The 20,225-nt window shown below is 42.2% G+C and overlaps 1 protein-coding gene across 1 annotated transcript in view; it reads left to right on the top strand.

Moving 5' to 3' along the window:
- Nucleotides 1-20,225, top strand: part of col27a1a (collagen, type XXVII, alpha 1a) — a 282,454-nt gene that overhangs the window by 157,813 nt on the left and 104,416 nt on the right. The window contains exons 27-29 of the mRNA XM_036977752.1: nt 2,394-2,447; nt 3,160-3,213; nt 14,919-14,972. Of these exons, the coding sequence (XP_036833647.1) occupies nt 2,394-2,447; nt 3,160-3,213; nt 14,919-14,972 (162 nt within the window). The remainder of the gene's footprint in view (nt 1-2,393; nt 2,448-3,159; nt 3,214-14,918; nt 14,973-20,225) is intronic.

The following is a 20,225-nucleotide window of genomic DNA, read 5'->3' as shown; positions in this document are numbered from 1 at the left end:
TTGACAGTGGGGATGGTGTGTTTAGGGTGATGTGTTGCTTTTACGCCAAACATAACGTTTTGCATTGTTGCCAAAAAGTTCAATTTTGGTTTCATCTGACCAGAGCACCTTCTTCCACATGTTTGGTGTGTCTCCTAGGTGGCTTGTGGCAAACTTTAAACAACACTTTTTATGGATATCTTTAAGAAATGGCTTTCTTCTTGCCACTCTTCCATAAAGGCCAGATTTGTTCAATATACGACTGATTGTTGTCCTATGGACAGAGTCTCCCACCTCAGCTGTAGATCTCTGCAGTTCATCCAGAGTGATCATGGGCCTATTGGCTGCATCTCTGATCAGTCTTCTCCTTGTATGAGCTGAAAGTTTAGAAGGACGGCCAGGTCTTGGTAGATTTGCAGTGGTCTGATACTCCTTCCATTTCAATATTATCGCTTGCACAGTGCTCCTTGGGATGTTTAAAGCTTGGGAAATCTTTTTGTATCCAAATCCGGCTTTAAACTTCACAACAGTATCTCGGACCTGCCTGGTGTGTTCCTTGTTCTTCATGATGCTCTCTGCGCTTTTAACGGACCTCTGAGACACTCACAGTGCAGGTGCATTCATACGGAGACTTGATTACACACATGTGGATTGTATTTATCATCATTAGTCATTTAGGTCAACATTGGATCATTCAGAGATCCTCACTGAACTTCTGGAGAGAGTTTGCTGCACTGAAAGTAAAGGGGCTGAATAATTTTGCACGCCCAATTTTTCAGTTTTTGATTTGTTAAAAACGTTTGAAATATCCAATAAATGTCGTTCCACTTCATGATTGTGTCCCACTTGTTGTTGATTCTTCACAAAAAAATAGTTTTACAGTTTTATATCTTTATGTTTGAAGCCTGAAATGTGGCAAAAGGTCGCAAAGTTCAAGGGGGCCAAATACTTTCGCAAGGCACTGTACTTTTTATTCCCACTGTTTGTAAAAACTCAATTAGTAGGTCCTCCTGGGTGGCGCAGTGGTTAAGGGCACTGTACTGCACCGCCAGCTGTGCCATCAGAGACTCTGGGTTTGCGCCCAGGCTCTGTCGTAACCGGCCGCGACCGAGAGGTCCGTGGGGCAATTGGCCTAGCGTCGTCCGGGTTAGGGAGGGCTTGGCCGGTAGGGATGTCCTTGTCTCATCGCGCACCAGCGACTCCTGTGGCGGGCCGGGCGCAGTGCGCGCTAACCAAGGTTGCCAGGTGCACGGTGTTTCCTCCGACACATTGGTGTGGCTGGCTTCCGGGCTGTGTTAAGAAGAAGTGCGGCTTGGTTGGGTTGTGTATTGGAGGACGCATGACTTTCAACCTTCGTCTCTCCCGAGCCCGTACGGGAGTTGTAGCGATGAGACAAGATAATAGCTACTAAAACAATTGGATACCACGAAATTGGGGAGAAAAAAGGGGTAAAATAAAAAATCAATCAATCAGTCACTGGAATGTCACGTTGTAAAGTTGGTACTAAATCCAAATCAAATACATGTTTATTTGTCACATGTGCCAAATACAGTGGTTGAAAAAGTACCCAAATGTCATACTTGAGTAAAAGTAAAGATACCTTAATAGAAAATGAATCAAGAAAGTGAGTCATCCACTGAAATACTACTTGAGTAAAAGTCTAAAAGTATTTGGTTTTAAATATACTTCAGTACCCTAAATGTAATTTTTTAAATACACTTAAGTATCGAAAGTAAAAGTGTAAATAATGTCAAAGTCCTTATATTAAGCAAACCAGACGACACCATTTTCTTTTCTTTTTTATATATTGACGGATAGCCAGGAGCTTAATAATAAGTGCGTGAATTGGACTTTCAGTCCTGCTAAGCTTTCAAAATGTAATTTGTACTTTTGGGTGTAAGGGAAAATGTATTTATTTAGGGATGTAGTAAAGTAAAAGTTGTCAAATATATAAATAGTCAAGTACGGACAACCCCAAAAACGACTTAAGTAGTACTTCAAAGTATTTTTAATGAAGTACTTTACACCACTGGCCGAATGTCACCTTACCGCGAAATGCTTACTTACAAGCCCGTACTTCACAATACATTAGAACATAAGCTTCCTCAGTTTCAGAGCCGTCAGCAATAATCACAGTAAATTGTGTTTATGAATGCTTACATTACAATTAACACACGCACATCATAAGGTACACAGTAAATCCTGTGTCCTTCCAATTGGAAGTTTAACTATCTTTCTGCTCTTATTCTGATAGCTTGTTCCGCTGTTACAACTCGTATTAAGAATGGGTGATATGTTAAACTGTAACTACTGTGATACAATCTGCTATTGTTCTTAAACAGCAGTGTCCCGTGTTGTCATCATGTCGTTGAGTAGTTTATTAATCACTCAGTGTGTCGTTGCTCTCTAAACAGGGTCACCAAGGGACACTAGGTGAAAGTGGGCCATCTGGGGAACCTGGAAGACCGGTACGTCACCATCCATTCATTCACTCACATGATATATTGAATTAGCTATGGTCTTAGCATAGCTTACTTCACATAATATTAGCTCTAGGCTAATATTTGCAGGGATGAGCTGTGTCACGAGATCTAATGTTAAACATTTGTTTGATCCATTATGATCACAAATATAAATGAATAGAATATGACTTTACCGTATGTCTTTAATGACATTTGACCCTGTTTGCTACAGTAGCTACTATATTACAAGAACTGTAACATGCTGCAGCAACTCTACAGTAAGTCTACAGCCTGTGTTGTTGAAGGGTTTTGAGGCTTATAGGACCTGGCTTCCCGCTGCCTGATTACCCTCCTGTCAGTCAAAACTCCAACACCTCCAACCAATTAGACGTACCCCCTGACCCTGTGATGTATTTTGCCCTGGCCCTGTGCCGCCTCGCCTGGCTCACACAGTGCAGGGGTCCAGGAGAGAGCTCTAGAGGAGGCGGGGGGCCGCAGAGGCACCAAAACAAACATAAACACAGGGCCACAGAGGAGCAAGATTCCTGACCAAGCTCTTTAATTGGGATGAGTGACATCTAACAACAAACCCCAGAGTGTGTTCCTGAGGTCAGACTGCACCCCCAGGGTGGGCAAAAAGGGGCTTTGCGGTTATTCTAAACCTTTGTTTTATATCTACCTCTCTCTTTCTCTCCCTCACCTTCCTTTTGTTGTACAGGGCCCCCCTGGATCTTGTGGGCCAATTGGTACCAGAGGACCCAAAGGCAGATGGGTATGAGATGGAATATTTCCTCACTTACTGTATGTTTCACACTCTTGCCCTTTTGTGACTGTGTAGAGAAGTAGCTACTAGCTAGTATCTGAATTTGATCACCCTGTTGAAGGAGAATTATCCTGCAATGAAGGACATGTTAAACTTGTAGTATATTTGAGGTTTAAAAAAGCTTCTTCTGAATTTTGACATTTCAGACTTGATTTCCCTTAATGTTGAGGTGGAGGAAAACATTTAGCTGTGTAATAAAATGATATGGAACTGCTTCTACACATTCTCAGGGTCAGAGGGACTGAGAACCAATCAAATCAAATGTATTTAAGGTCAGATAGCCACTCATTCAGATGTCGAGACGGCAGGTGAGAAAGAGAGACCCTAGCATTTGTCATCTTCGTTGGAAGTCAAAGCTCACCAGCAGCTATTATTTGTTGCCAATAAAAATATAACAATGAACAGTTAAAATGGGGTTCAGTGCAGCTAAATTGCATTTCTGAAAAATGGACTTGGCTGTTCCTGGTTATAGTCACAAGTAGTGGTCCTGGAAGATGATGGACACATTTTGTGAATTAGAGGGACAGGCCATGTTCTAACTTTAACCCCCCAGGGAGTGGTAACTAGGGGTCCACGAAGAGAACAACAAGATGTACCTTTCCACTGTTTACACCAATAATAAGAGGTAAATGGGTTGATCTGTCAATCAGCTGCCTCATGGGGTCAAAAGGGATCATAAAGAAGAAGAGATCATGAATGACAATGATTATGGAGGTCATGAAGAGGAAGATGTTTATCGTGATGATGGAGAAAACGGTGAACAAGTAGGTTCATCTGTAAAATGATGACAGAGACATACACTCTCTTCTACCCAAGTAGCCAGACGCCGCTCTGTTCTGGTGGAAGTGTCGCTGCCGTGTCGGCTCTCCACAGCCTACTGGCAGGCAGTCTGCAGTGATCCCTCCCGATGGGTTCTCCCCCTTCCCTGGAGAATAGAGCTAGGATGCTGGATCCAGATGTTTGAGTCCATTCTCTCCATTGTAGCCATTATTATGAGCCATTCTCCCCTCAGCAGCCTCCACTGATCCGAAGGTACCTTTGCAATCGTCCTCTGTTCTGTCTCCCTCTCCATTGACTTCGACCTCGGGTTCAAATCCTCAGAGCTCCCACCCTCATCAGACCGTGAGGCTGTCTGAGACTCCCGTTCATCATCCACGATGGACACTACAACTGGCTCGGGTCCATCAGGCCCTACCGCCCTTCCGTCCTCAAGGGGTTTGCGAAACCTTTTTCCACACCATTACACAACCACCACCAGCCTGTACCGTTAACACCAGGCAGGATGTGTCCATGGACTCATGATACTTATGCCAAATCCTGAATCTGCCATCAACATGATGTAACAGGAACCGGGATTCGTCGGACCAGGCAATATTTTTACACTTAATTGTCCAGTGTTGGTAATCGTGTGCCCGCTGGAGCCACCTATTTATCTTATAGGCACAATAATGCACATTCCTCATGGTTGCTGTTTAACCTATGGGCTCACCCAAGCAATTATCGCCTTTCTCTATCTCAACCAATGGACGTCATTGTAGAATTTGTTCTTAACTGACTTGCATAGTTAAATAAAGGTTAAATAAAACATTTATAAAAAAAGTACATCCTCTGGAGCCATCACATCATCTGGCTCTGAGGATCTTCCCTCAGGGATGAGACCTTCCTCCAAACTACTGTATTTAATGAAATATCATATTGCATTCAGTCTCTGTTGTCCATTCAGTTAATCCTATACTAGATTTAAATGCTAATGTGAGCTGCTTCCCCTGCCCATCAATCTGCCTGCTGCTCTGGGACTGACCTGGCTGGCGGGATGTCTCTCAGACCTGCATGTACCCTCAAAAAGGATCCATCCTTGAAGTAGTAGTTTATTTGTCACATGCGCCGAGTACAACAAGTGTAGCCCTTACCGTGAAATACTTACTTACAAGCCCGTAACCAACAATGCATTTTTAAGAAAATAGTTAAGAAAATATTTACTAAATAAACTAAAGTAAGTGCATTAAATACATGTAAAAAAGTAACAGAATAACATAACAATAATGAGGCTATATACAGGGCTACCGGTACCGAGTCAATGTGCCAGGGTACATGTTAGTCGAGGTAATTTGTAAAAGTGACTATGCATAGATAATAGACAATGAGTAGCAGCAGTGTAAAAACAAAGGGGGGGGGTCAATGTAGATAGTCCGGGTTGCCATTTGATTAATTGTTCAGCAGCCTTATGGCTTGGGGGTGAAGCTGTAAAGGAGTCTTTTGAACCTAGACTTGGCGCTCCGGTACCGCTTGCCGTGTGGTAGCAGAGAGAACAGTCTATGACTTGAGTGACTGGAGTCTGTGAGAATATACTCTTTTTTTTGCATTTTCTTTCACAGTTAAAATAAACAATGTTTGAAATACAGTACATGTATTTTTGTACATTCGATATAACATGGGAACATGATTTTTAAATGAGGTAGGAATGTGTTAGCCCTTTCAAAAATATAAAATACTTAAGTAATACTTTCAAAGCATACATTAGAAAAAAAGACAAATGAAACATGGCAAATGAAACATGGCAAGTCTTCAAAACGAATAGAACAATTATAATAGTAAGACGGGCTACTATTAAACACTCAAAGGTAGATCAATTAAATACAAAAGGTTAGGTAGGCATCTCTACATAGGTAAAGAAAGGTTGTCACATTCGGTAGAATTTGTCAGAATAATATTTTATCTTCTCCAATTAACTTGTGTAAGACATCTTTAATCCACACAAAATGAGAAGGAGGGGTGGGTGACTTCCACAGAAGTAAAATCAACCTTCTTGCCAACAAACTCAAAGGCTATAAAGTCAGATGTGTATTTTGGTAATGTTATAAATAATAATGTTATGGCAGTAGGCGGAAAGGACACTTGTAGTACTTTAGATATGGTATCAAAGATGGCAGACTAATAGTTATGTAGAGAAGATCCGGACCAAAACATATGTATTAATGAAGCAGGGGCTTGCCGACACCTGTCGCAAACAGAATCGAAATCAGGATAGACCTTTAGAAAGCCTGAGTTTAGTCCAGTGAGTGCGGTGTAGGATTTTTGCAGAAGTTGGCAGCCCAATAATAGAACTGGAAATTAGGTAGGGCCATGCCCCCTAAGGGTTTAGGCCTTTGTAGGAACACCTTGCGGATCCTTGGATTTGTTTTATTCCAGATGAAGTGTGAGATAATCCCATCGAGTTTGCATAAAAAAACGATTTAGGAATAAAAATAGGTATACATTGAAAAGGGTAGGACAATTTAGGAAGGGTATGCATTTTAACCTAATTATTTTGAGCAGCTAATGATAGTGGGAGTAGTGACCACCGTTCAAATTCTTTCTCCAACATAGTAAGGAGAGGAGAAAAATGTACCTTAAAAAGATTATCAAATTCATCTGTGACATGTACCCCCAAGTATGTACATTTGTTGAGAACTACTCTGAAAGTCAATGTGTGTAGTCGGTATTTACGAGCTGCCACATTTAGAGGGAAAAGCTTGCTCTTATTCAGATTTAACTTGTAACCAGAGACTAGGCCAAATGCATTAAGAACACAATGGGTAAGGATACATCAGGGTTTGAGATATAGAGAAGCAGGTCATCAGCATAAAGTGAGAACCTCTGTTTGATGTCGCCTCTGAACACTCCCGTTATATGTAGGTAGGATTGAAATGCAATTGCAAAGGGCTCGTTGGTGATGGCAAAAAGTAAGGGAGACATTTGACACCCCTGTCTAGTGCCTCTGAAGAGAGGGAAATAGGCAAAGTGGGTGTTTGTTCGGTCTGACAGATGCAAGTGGAGAAATTAACTTGATTCAAGCAATGGAATTTTTGCCAAGGCTACATTCTTCTAAGGTATGAAAAAGGTAGCCCCACTCCACTCTATCAAAAGCCTTCTCAGCATCTAGGAGATTAGAATCTCTGGGAGCTTTGAGAGAGAGGAATTATACATAACATTAAAGAGTTGTCTGATATTTGAAAAATAATGTATATTTTTTTATAGAACCTGTCTGGTCAGAGGAAATAACAGGTGGTAAGACCGACTCCAAACGCATAGCTAATAGTTTAGCCAAGACCTTAACATCCACATTGAGCAGTGAGATTGGGCGATAGGACCTACAGAAGAGAGGGTCTTTTATTCCTTTTCAATATCAATGAAATGGATCCCTGTGTTTAGGATAAAGGGAGAGAGACTGATTTAATAAACATATTAATCAAGAGACTATCCAGAAACTACTTATAAAATTATATTGGGTACCCATCTGGTCCAGGACTTTTACCACCTTGCATTGCACATGCCGCCTCTGAAATCTCTTCCATGGTGATAGGTTCCTCCAATTGAAGCTTGGAGACTGAATCAATTGTTGGGACAGTTAAAGTATAACAAAATGTATGAAGAGCAGAGCGGTCAGCAGAGGTGTATAAAGATGCATAGAAGTTCTTAAACTGGTTATTTATTAGCGGGGGATCTATTGTTGCACCTGTAGGTGTTTGAATTTGACAACTTTGTTGAGCAGAGGAAGACTGGCAAAGTTGATGAGAAAGCAATTTACTTGCCGCGTCACCATACTCATAGTGAGTATGTCTCGACTTAAGCAGCAGTTCCTCAATTTGTCCTGTTGACAAGGTATTGAATTCAGCTTGTGAAGAGAGTCGGTCCCTGTACACATTTGGGGATGGTGAGGTATCATAAGTACTGTCTAACTGTAAAAAACGAGTTGTCAGTTATATTTTTCCATTCAAAACTAGTGTATGAAATTATTTGACCTCTAATGTAGGCCTTAAAAGTCTCCCACAGAACAGATGCTGAAACATCGGGGGTGTCGTTAGTAGCTATAAAAACGTCAATCTGAGCAGTCAGAAAGTTAACAAAACTTTCATCAGACAGCAAGCGCATATTAAAAAGCCAAGGTACGCGAGGCTCAGTCCCACCACCAACTGATAGCACTAAAGTCAGAGGGGCGTGATCAGATATGACAATCGAATTGTATGAGCATGAGTGTACAAAGGAAAGAAGTCTGTTGTCTAAGAAGAAGTAGTCAATGCAGGTATAAGTGTGATGGACATGGGTGAAAAATGTATATTTCTTAGAAAACGTTGCTTTGCATATTCTGCTGACCAAGGCAACCAAACTGTGGCAGGAGCAGAGAATGCTATTCTTTAAAAGTGCCTTCCTCACCATCTTAAATAAGCATGCCCCTCTCATAAAATGTAGAACTAGGAATATATATAGTCCTTGGTTCACTCCAGACCTGTCTGCTCTTGACCAGCACAAAAACATCCTGTGGCGTTCTGCATTAGCATCGAATAGCCCCCGTGATATGCAACTTTTCAGGGAAGTTAGGAACAAATATACACAGGCAGTTAGAAAAGCTAAGGCAAGCTTTTTCAAAGAGAAATTTGCATCCTGTAGTTCTAACTCAAAAAGTTTATGGGACACTGTAAAATCCATGGAGAATAAGTGCACATCCTCCCAGCTGCCCACTGCTCTGAGGCTAGGAAACACTGTCACCACCGATAAATCCCCTTATTAAATTTCAATAAGCATTTCTCTACGGCTGGCCATACTTTCCACATGGCTACCCCTACCCCGGTCAACTGCCCAGCACCCTCCACAGCAACCCGCCAAAGCCCCCACCATTTCTCCTTTACCCAAATCCAGATAGCTGATGTTCTGAAAGAGCTGCAAAATCTGGACCCTTACAAATCAGCCGGGCTAGACAATCTGGACCCTCTCTTTCTAAAGTATCTGCCGAAATTGTTGCAGTCGCTATTACTAGCCTGTTCAACCTCTCTTTCGTATCGTCTGAGGTTCCCAAAGATTGGAAAGCTGCTGCGGTCATCCCCCTCTTCAAAGGGGGTGATACTCTAGACCCAAACTGCTACAGACCTATATCTATCCTACCCTGTCTTTCTAAGGTCTTCGAAAGCCAAGTTACCAAACAGATTACTGACCATTTAGAATCCCACCATACCTTCTCCGCTATGCAATCTGGTTTCAGAGCTGGTCATGGGTGCACCTCAGCCACGCTCAAGGTTCTAAATGACATCATAACCGCCATCGATAAGAGACATTACTGTGCAGCCGCATTCATCGACCTGGCCAAGGCTTTCGACTCAGTCAATCACAACATTCTTATTGGCAGACTCGACAGCCTTGATTTCTCAAATGATTGCCTCGCCTGGTTTACCAACTACTTCTCTGATAGAGTTCAGTGTGTCAAATCGGAGGGCCTGTTGTCCAGACCTCTGACAGTCTCTGTGGGAGTGCCACAGGGTTCAATTCTCGGGCCGACTCTCTTTTCTGTATACATCAATGATGTTGCTCTTGCTGCTGGTGATTTTCTGATCCACCTCTACGCAGTTGACACCATTCTATATACTTCTGGCCCCTCCTTGGACACTGTGTTAACTAACCTCCAGACGAGCTTCAATGCCATACAACTCTCCTTCCGTGGCCTCCAACTGCTCTTAAAAGCAAGTAAAACTAAATGCATGCGATCACTGCCTACGAAAGTAGCCTACAACACTCTACTCAACAAACTGGATGCAGTCTATCACAGTGCCATCCGTTTTGTCACCAAAGCCCCATACACTACCCACCATTGCGACCTGTACGCTCTCGTTGGCTGGCCCTCGCTTCATACTCGTCGCCAAACCTACTGGCTTCAGGTTATCTAAGTCCCTGCTAGGTAAAGCCCCGCCTTATCTCAACTCACTGGTCACCATAGCAGCACCCACTCGTAGCACGCGCTCCAGCAGGTACATCTCACTGGTCACCCCCAATGCCAATTCCTCCTTTGGTTGTCTTTCCTTCCAGTTCTCTGCTGCCAATGACTGGAACGAATTGCAAAAATCTCTGAAGCTGGAAACTCACATCTCCCTCACTAGCTTTAAGCACCAGCTGTCAGAGCAGCTTACAGATCACTGCACCTGTACATAACCCATCTGTAAACAGCCCATCTACCTACCTCATCCCCATACTGGTATCTATTTATTTATTTTGCTCCTTTGCACCCCAGTATCTCTACCTGCACATTCATCTTCTGCCGATCTACCATTCCAGTGTTTAATTGCTATATTGTAATTACTTCGCCACCATGGCCTATTTATTTCCTTAACTTACCTCATTTGCACTCACTATATATAGACTTTTTGTTTTCTTTTGTTCTACTGTATTGTTGACTGTATGTTTTGTTTATTCCACGTGTAACTCTGTGTTTTTGTATGTGTCGAATTGCTACGCTTTATCTTGGCCAGGTCGCAGTTGCAAATGACAACTTGTTCTCAACTAGCCTACCTGGTTAAATAAAGGTGAATAAAAATAATATATATATATATATATATATATGCCTGCCTCTCCAGTTGGTAAAACGTTCAGGCATCTAAGGCATTGCTGCGGTCTACATACTACGTATGTCAACAATACTTAGTAAGGTGTAATTAATTAAACAATACATTCAACTGATTAAAACACCTGTGTTTGTGAGCAATCTTTCTAATCATTAGGACATATAAACACCTTAATCGGCATTCCAGCGGTGTATTTGATCTGTGCATGTGCAGTTCAGAACAATGAAGTGAAGTGAAGTGAAGTGAGTTCAGAACAACTGAATGTATGCATTTTAGAGGTCATTTTCACATACAAACTTTTTATGTCCGAACTCCGAATCAAATATGCTTACCAAAAATAACATGGTCGCTGTGTTGGAACGTTTATTTTGATTGGTGATTTTCTGCATTGCCATCAGGTAGCCTGATTTCAGATGTGTCCATGAAAACACGATTATTAGGGAAATCGTTCTTCTTGCAAAGCAAGTAAACGTTTTAATCAAACTATTATATTAATCTGATTATCCACATTAATCACATTATTGTGTGAATGTAACGGTACTCAATGTAGCATAGGCCTACGGTTATTAAGTCATGTTTTTTTAATTAAGTCAGGCTCCTGAGTGGTGCAGTGGTCTAAGGCACTGTATCTCAGTGTGCAAGGGTGTCATTACAGACCTTGGTTTGATTCCAGGCTGTATCACATCCGGCCATGATTGGGAGTCCCATAGGGTGGGGCACAATTGGCCCATCGTTGTCCGGGTTTGGCCGGGGTAGGCCGTCATTGTAAATAATAATTTGTTCTTAACTGACTTGCCTAGTTAAATAAAATATATTTTTTACTTTTTTTACAATCTGAGCAGTAGATCTCGGCTTGCATTTGTACTTTTTTACCCTTTAGGGGTAAATCAGCTTTAATATTGCCGTTAGATTGTGGGTTCCATCAATGCATAATTTATAATCCCTGATATATACAGTGCATTGACTTTTTGCACATTTTGTTACATTACAGCCTTATTCTAAATGGATTAAATTGTTTGTTCCCTCATCAATCTACAAACAATACCCCATAATGACAAAGCAGGTTTTTATACATGTTTTCACATTTATAAAAAAACAACAACTGAAATATCACATTTACACGCACGACTATATTTAGGTCTCTCCAGAGATGTTCGATAGGGCTCAAGTTAAGGCTCTGGCTGAGCCACTGAAGGACATTGAGACTTGTCCCGAAGCCACTCCTGCGTTGTCTTGGTTGTGTGCTTAGGGTCGTTGTCCTTCACACCAGTCTGAGGTCCCGAGCTCTCTGGAGCAGGTTTTTCATCAAGGATCTCTCTGTGCGTTGCTCCGTTCATCTTTCCTTCGATCCATACTAGTCTCCCAGTCCCTGTCACTGAATAACATCCCCACAGCATGTTGCTGCCACCACCATGCTTCACCGTAGGGATGGTGCCAAGTTTCCTCCGGACATGACGCTTGCCATTCAGGCCAAAGTGTTCAATCTTGGTTTCATCAGACCAGAGAATCTTGTTTCTGAGTCCTTTAGGTGCCTTTTGGCAAACTCCAAGCGGGCTGTCATGTACCTTTTACTGAGGAGCGGCTTCCATCTGGCCACTCTACCATAAAGGCCTGATTAGTGGAATGTTGCAGAGATGGTTGTCCTTCTGGAAGTTTATCCCTTCTCCACAGAGGAATGCTGGAGCTCTGTCAGAGTGACCATTGGGTGCTTGGTCACCTCCCTGACCAAGGCCCTCTCCCCCGATTGCTCAGTTTGAGCGACCTTATTGCTTGGTGTTTGATCTGACATGCACTGTCAACTGTGGGACCTTATATAGACAGGCGTGTGTCTTTCCAAATCATGTCCAATCAATTTAATTTACCACAGGTGGACTCCAATAAAGTTGTAGAAACATCTCAAGGATGATCAATGGAAACAGGATGCACCTGAGCTGAATTTCGAGTCTCATAGCAGTGGGTCTGAATGCTTATGTAAATATGGTGTTTATGTTTAATACATTTGCAAACATTCCTAAAAACCTGTTTTTGCTTTGTCATTGTGGGTTATTGTGTGTAGATTAGATTAAAATTAGATTATTTTTTTTTACTCAATCTAAATTAATCAATTTTACAAAAGTTTGTAACGTAACAAAATATGGGAAAAGTAAAGGTCTCAATACTTTCCAAATGCACAATATATATTTGCTTATTTTAAAAAAAATATTTCTTCCTTTGTTATTTTCCCCTAACCCTACCTCCCCTCCCCTAATTGGAGTAAACTAATGGACAACAATACTTAGGCTTCTACTTCCAGCTTATACATACTGTCACGATGTATAAAGGATTGGAGACAGGCGCAGGAATACAGGGGGTTTTAATACTCCACCCAAAAATACATACAACATGCCTTGAAAGGCACAGGGACGAAGCCCCAAAAAAACACATACAAAAACACAAACATAAGAGCGAGGAAAAACTCAAAATACACGGGACGAGACCCATAATCACAATTACACAATACACGCAGCACAAAAGCCGAAGCAACAAAGCACAGGAGCTCACAAGACCAACGGACATGGGAACAATAACCGACCAGATAATGGTGAATAGAGGGTACATTTATACAATTACTAATCAGAGGAATGGGAACCAGGTCTGTGTAATGAAACAGTTCAGTGACGCCTAGAGGCCGGTGACGTAGACCTCTGGAGCTGGTCCACGGAATGAGAAGGAGTACTGGGGTAATCTGTGACAGTACCCCTGCCGCGCTGCACTAGCAGCGAGACTACACCGTCCTCGAGGAAGACCACAGGGACAGGGTGCGGGTTGGTCAGGGCCAGTTGCAGCTGTCAAAGTTGCGTTGTCGTCAGACGGGCCAGTTGCAGCTGCCGAAGATGCGGCAGCATCGGACAGACCAGTTGCAGCGGCATCGGACAGGCCAGTTGCAGCTGCTGATGTTGCGGCGTCAGACGGACCAGTTGTGGTGGCGTCGGACGGACCAGTTGCAGCTGTTGAAGTTGCAGCATCTGACGGACCAGTTGTGGTGGTGTCGGACGGACCAGTTGCGGCATCGTCGGACAGGCCAGTTGCGGCGGCGTCGCACGGGCCAGTTGCAGCTGCCGAAGTTGTGGCGGTGGCGGACGGGCCAGGTGCAGCTGCCGAAGTTGCGGCGGCGGAAGATGCGACTCTGGGATATTAGCCTTCTAGGCAGAGTTCCTCTGTTCAGTGTCTGTTATTTTGCCCATCTTAATATTTAATTTTTATTGGCCAGTCTGAGAAACTGCTTTTTCTCTGCAATTCTGCTTAGAAGGCCAGCATCCCGGAGTCACCTCTTCACTGTTGACGTTGAGACTGGTGTTTTTAAGGGTACTATTTAATGAAGCTGCCAGTTGAAGACTTGTGAGGTGTCTGTTTCTCAAACTAGACACTCTATTGTACTTGTCCTCTTGCTCAGTTGTGCACCGGGGCCTCCCACTCCTCTTTCTATATTGGTTAGGGCCAGTTTGCGCTGTTTTGTGAAGGGAGTAGTACACAGAGTTGTACGAGATCTTCAGTTTCTTGGCAATTTCTCGCCTTCATTTCTCAGAACAAGAATAGACTGACGAGTTTCAGAAGAAAGTTATTTGTTTCTGGCCATTTTGAGCCTGTAATCGAACCCACAAATGCTAATGCTACAGATACTCAACTAGTCTAAAGAAGGACAGTTTTATTTTTTCTTGAATCAGAACAGTTTTCAGCTGTGCTAACATAATTGCATAAGGATTTTCTAATGATCAATTAGCCTTTAAAAAAGTTAAACTTGGATTAGCTAACACAACGTGCCAATAGAACACAGAAGTGATGTTTGCTGATAATTGGCCTCTGTACGCCTATGTAGATATTCTATTAAAAATCAGCCATTTCCAGCTACAATATTAATTTACAACATTAGCACTGTATTTCTGATCAATTTTATGTTATTTGACTAGACAAAAAATGTGCTTTTCTTTCAAAAACAAGGACATTTCTAAGTGACCCCAAACTTTTGAACGGTAGTGTATGTCTGCGATTTAGTACATGGAAACCTTTCTGCCCGTTAAAATTACAAATGCAAACAACAACCACAGAGGAACGTTTTTATTCCTTGCTGACAAAATACACCCTCACATTCACTTATTTATATACATGGGGGTACACAGATGTTTTTAAGGCAATGATGGCTTATGTAAAGTAAGAGTCTGTTGTGCTGTGCTATGTTGTGGCTGTGTATCTGGCTGGCTGTTTTACAGCGACCTCTACTGATCTAAATTATACTCCTTTATTTTTCAGGGTGAGAGAGGGCCCGACGGTCCAACGGGGAAGCTGGGGTTAGTGGGCATGAAGGTAAGACTCCTGCTTGTGTCCAAGGTCACAGTCCTGCAGGGTATAAGGGACTTCAGCTGTAACATACACCCCCAGAAAAGACTAAGCTGCAGATACACATGGGGCCCACATAAAAAATACTACATTTTACTGTAGATTACTATAGTATTTACTATAGAATTATATAGTAAACTGTTGTAAACTATAGTATACTGTAGAATCCTATATTCCCCTGGAGATTTCCTCGATTGTGTCGTGCTTACTTAAGAATTGTGTAGTATACTATAGAATACTACACTGAGTATACAAAACATTAACACCTGCTCTTTCCTTGACATAGACTGACCATAGACTGTCACTTAAATCCACTTCAATCAGTGTAGATGAGACAAGAGGAGGAGACCCTTTGTCTATGCCCTGTCAAAAGGAAGTTTATTCTGAAGTATCTGTCCTACAGTATATCTGAATGTTGTCAGAAAGATCAGGAAACATATTTATTTTTTTAAATATGTTTTTTTTTACATATTTTTGGCACTAAACAGTGTTCAGATACTTTATACTTTCATTCCTTTTTTCAACTGGTAACGGGGGACCATCACACGAGTCTTGTGAGGCCTGTGGGCATCCTACAGCAAAAAAAACGCTACAGACAGAAGTCGGTACAGCCGATCTGCCAAGTCCCATTACGCTTGTGGGGGTCGTAGAGCAAATCTGAGAAAAACATCGCGTTCGTGAGAGTCATCTTTCCATAGAGGGGTCATAATAGTAGGCTACAGATGATTTTGTGAGAAGACCGATTTTTGGGATGTCTCATGGTCAGACAAACACCTCCCTAGCTCTGTCACCTTTCACCGCATATGCGGAAGTGCGACACAGGCAATTGTGGTGAATTGAGACGCATCCAATGCAAAAAAAAATCTCAAAACTGACAGATTCTTATGGAGATTTTTTTATTATGGGGTATTTCTGCGGGTATTTACTGTAGTGTTTTTGCAGACAAGACTGTCGTATACTATATATAATATTATTGCGGACATGACGGTAGTAACACCTTCCGACTAGGGTTAGCTAACAAGGAACAACTGCCAGACTTTGCCAGTTACTGTTTAATGTGGGGAACATCTCAAACAGAACATAAAACACAGGTTCGTGACAGGCCACCTATTGAGATGGGTCAACAGTTCTGAGCAATGCAACGGACCAGAAAACACTACAGTAAATACTACAGTATACGAGTCATGTCCACAAAAACACTACAGTGAATACTTGAGTAAAGTCTGCAAAAACACTACAGTGAATACTACACTATACTAGTCATGTCTGCAAAAACACTACAGTAAATACATGTCCGCAAAAACACTACAATGAATACTATAGTATACTAGTCATGTCCGCAAAAACACTACAGTGAATACTACAGTATGGTGGTCATATCAAATCAAATTGTATTTGTCACATACACATGTGACACACATCTAACCTGACAATTCCACAACAACTACCTTATACACACAAGTGTAAAGGAATTACTAAGAATATGTACATAAAAAAATATATGAATGAGTGATGGTATAGAACGGCATAGGCAAGATGCAGTAGATGGTATAGAGTACAGTATATACATATGAGATGATTAATGTAGGGTATGTAAACATTATATGAAGTGGCATTGTTTAAAGTGGCTAGTGATACATTTATTACATCCATTTTTCCATTATTAAAGTGGCTGGAGTTGAGTCAGTATGTTGGCAGCAGCCACTCAATGTTAGTGATGGCCTTGAGATAGAAGCTGTTTTTCAGTCCCTCGGTGGGTTTATGGGTTTAGGTGTGCGGCCGGGAGTCCGCACCTTTGGAGGGGGGGGGGGGTAACTGTCACGCCCTGGCCTTAGTTATCTGTGTTTTCTTTATTATTTTGGTTCGGCCAGGGTGTGATTTATTTGTTTCGTCTTGTCTAAGGGTTCATTAGATATAATGGGATTGTGCTCAGTGTAGTTGTCTAGGTAAGTCTATGTTTGCCTAGAGTGGTTCTCAATCAGAGGCAGGTGTTTATCGTTGTCTCTGATTGGGAACCGTATTTAGGCAGCCATATTCTTTGGGTATTTTGTGGGTGGTTGTCTCCTGTGTCAGTGTTTGTGCCACACGGGACTGTTTTCGGATATTCACGTTTCTTGTTTTGTATTCTGTTCATGTATAGTTTCTCTGATTTAAAGAACCATGAACTTTAACCACGCTGCATATTGGTCCTCCGATCCTTCTCGCCTCTCCTCTTCGGAAGAAGAGGTTGGAAGAGGAGGAAATCCCTTACAGGTCCAGCCGAACCTCAAAAAGTTTAAAAAGTTTAAAAACCACAAAAAGTTTAAAAAGTTCCGTTACAGCCGTAGAAACTTGTCAAACTAAGTATAGAATCAATCTTTAGGATGTTTTTATCATAAATCTTCAATAATGATCCAACCGCAGAATTCCTATGTCTGTAGAAAAGCAATGCAACGAGAGCTAACTCTCTCGTGACCGCGCCTCAGAGCCTGTGGCACTCTGCCAGACACCTGACTCATTCCTCTCTCATTCGGTCCCACCTCACAGTAGAAGCCTCAAACAAGGTTCTAAAGACTGTTGACATCTAGTGGGAGCCTTAGGAAGTGCAACATAACCAATATCCCACTGTATCTACAATAGGGGCTGAGTTAAAAAACTACAAGCCTCAGATTTCCCACTTGTTGGTTGGATTTTTCTCAGGTTTTCGCCTGCCATATCTATCCAATACTACTAATAATATGCATATATTATCATCTGGGACAGAGTAGCAGGCAGTTTACTCTGGGCACCTTATTCATCCAAGCTACTCAATACTGCCCCCATGTCACCAAGAAGTTAAAAGCAGTGGTTCGCGCTTTCAGTTTTGCCCGAATGCTGCCATCAATCCACGGTTTTTGGTTTGGGAATGTTTTAATAGACGCTGTGGGTACGACATCGCCGATGTACTTGCTAATAAACCCACTCACCGAATCAGCGTATTCATCAATGTTGTTGTTCGACGCAGTGCGGAACATATCCCTGTCCACGTGATTGAAGCAATCTTGAAGCGTGGAATCCAATTGGTTGGACCAGCGTTGGACAGACCTGAGCATGGGAGCTTCCTGTTTTAGTTTCTGTCTATAGGCTGGGAAAAACTAAATGGAGTCATGTTCAGCTTTTCCGAAAGGAGGGCATTATTTGCAGAAGTTAGAATAACAATGATCTCGGGTTTTGCCAGCCCTGGTTGCGCAATCGATATGCTTACGGTGCCTTGCGAAAGTATTCGGCCCCCTTGAACTTTGCGACCTTTTGCCACATTTCAGGCTTGAGAGAGGAATGAGTCAGGTGTCTGGCAGAGTGCCACAGGCTCTGAGGCGCGGTCACGAGAGAGTTAGCTCTCGTTGCATTGCTTTTCTACAGACATAGGAATTCTGCGGTTGGATCATTATTGAAGATTTATGATAAAAACATCCTAAAGATTGATTCTATACTTAGTTTGACAAGTTTCTACGGCTGTAACGGAACTTTTTAAACTTTTTGTGGTTTTTAAACTTTTTAAACTTTTTGAGGTTCGGCTGGACCTGTAAGGGATTTCCTCCTCTTCCAACCTCTTCTTCCGAAGAGGAGAGGCGAGAAGGATCGGAGGACCAATATGCAGCGTGGTTAAAGTTCATGGTTCTTTAAATCAGAGAAACTATACATGAACAGAATACAAAACAAGAAACGTGAATATCCGAAAACAGTCCCGTGTGGCACAAACACTGACACAGGAGACAACCACCCACAAAATACCCAAAGAATATGGCTGCCTAAATACGGTTCCCAATCAGAGACAACGATAAACACCTGCCTCTGATTGAGAAGCTGAAAGTTTAGAGGGACGGCCAGGTCTTGGTAGATTTGCAGTGGTCTGATACTCCTTCCATTTCAATATTATCGCTTGCACAGTGCTCCTTGGGATGTTTAAAGCTTGGGAAATCTTTTTGTGTCCAAATCCGGCTTCAAACTTCTTCACAACAGTATCTCGGACCTGCCTGGTGTGTTCCTTGTTCTTCATGATGCTCTCTGAGCTTTTAACGGACCTCTGAGACTATCACAGTGCAGGTGCATTTATACGGAGACTTGATTACACACAGGTGGATTGTATTTATCATCATTAGTCATTTAGGTCAACATTGGATCATTCAGAGATCCTCACTGAACTTCTGGAGAGTTTGCTGCACTGAAAGTAAAGGGGCTGAATAATTTTGCACGCTCAATTTTTCAGTTTTTGATTTGTTAAAAAAGTTTGAAATATCCAATAAATGTCGTTCCACTTCATGATTGTGTCCCACTTGTTGTTGATTCTTCACAAAAAAATACAGTTTTATATCTTTATGTTTGAAGCCTGAAATGTGGCAAAAGGTCGCAAAGTTCAAGGGGGCCGAATACTTTCGCAAGGCACCGTAAGCATATCGATTGCGCAACCAGGTCTGGCAAAACCCGAGATCATTGTTATTCTAACTTCTGCAAATAATGCCCTCCTTTCGGAAAAGCTGAACATGACTCCATTTAGTTTTTCCCAGCCTATAGACAGAAACTAAAACAGGAAGCTCCCATGCTCAGGTCTGTCCAACGCTGGTCCAACCAATTGGATTCCACGCTTCAAGATTGCTTCAATCACGTGGACAGGGATATGTTCCGCACTGCGTCGAACAACAACATTGATGAATACGCTGATTCGGTGAGTGGGTTTATTAGCAAGTACATCGGCGATGTCGTACCCACAGCGTCTATTAAAACATTCCCAAACCAAAAACCGTGGATTGATGGCAGCATTCGGGCAAAACTGAAAGCGCGAACCACTGCTTTTAACTTCTTGGTGACATGGGGGCATTATTGAGTAGCTTGGATGAATAAGGTACCCAGAGTAAACTGCCTGCTACTCTGTCCCAGATTATAATATATGCATATTATTAGTAGTATTGGATAGATTTGGCAGGCGAAAACCTGAGAAAAATCCAACCAACAAGTGGGAAATCTGAGGCTTGTAGTTTTTTAACTCAGCCCCTATTGTAGATACAGTGGGATATTGGTTATGTTGCACTTCCTAAGGCTCCCACTAGATGTCCACACTCTTTAGAACCTTGTTTGAGGCTTCTACTGTGAGGTGGGACCGAATGAGAGAGGAATGAGTCAGGTGTCTGGCAGAGTGCCACAGGCTCTGAGGCGCGGTCACGAGAGAGTTAGCTCTCGTTGCATTGCTTTTCTACAGACATAGGA

This window comes from Oncorhynchus mykiss, chromosome 5 (genome assembly GCF_013265735.2).
Source record: "Oncorhynchus mykiss isolate Arlee chromosome 5, USDA_OmykA_1.1, whole genome shotgun sequence".
NCBI lineage: Eukaryota > Metazoa > Chordata > Actinopteri > Salmoniformes > Salmonidae > Oncorhynchus > Oncorhynchus mykiss.
The sequence above is the reverse complement of the archived record's forward strand: the minus strand, read 5'-3'. Positions and strand labels throughout refer to the sequence as shown.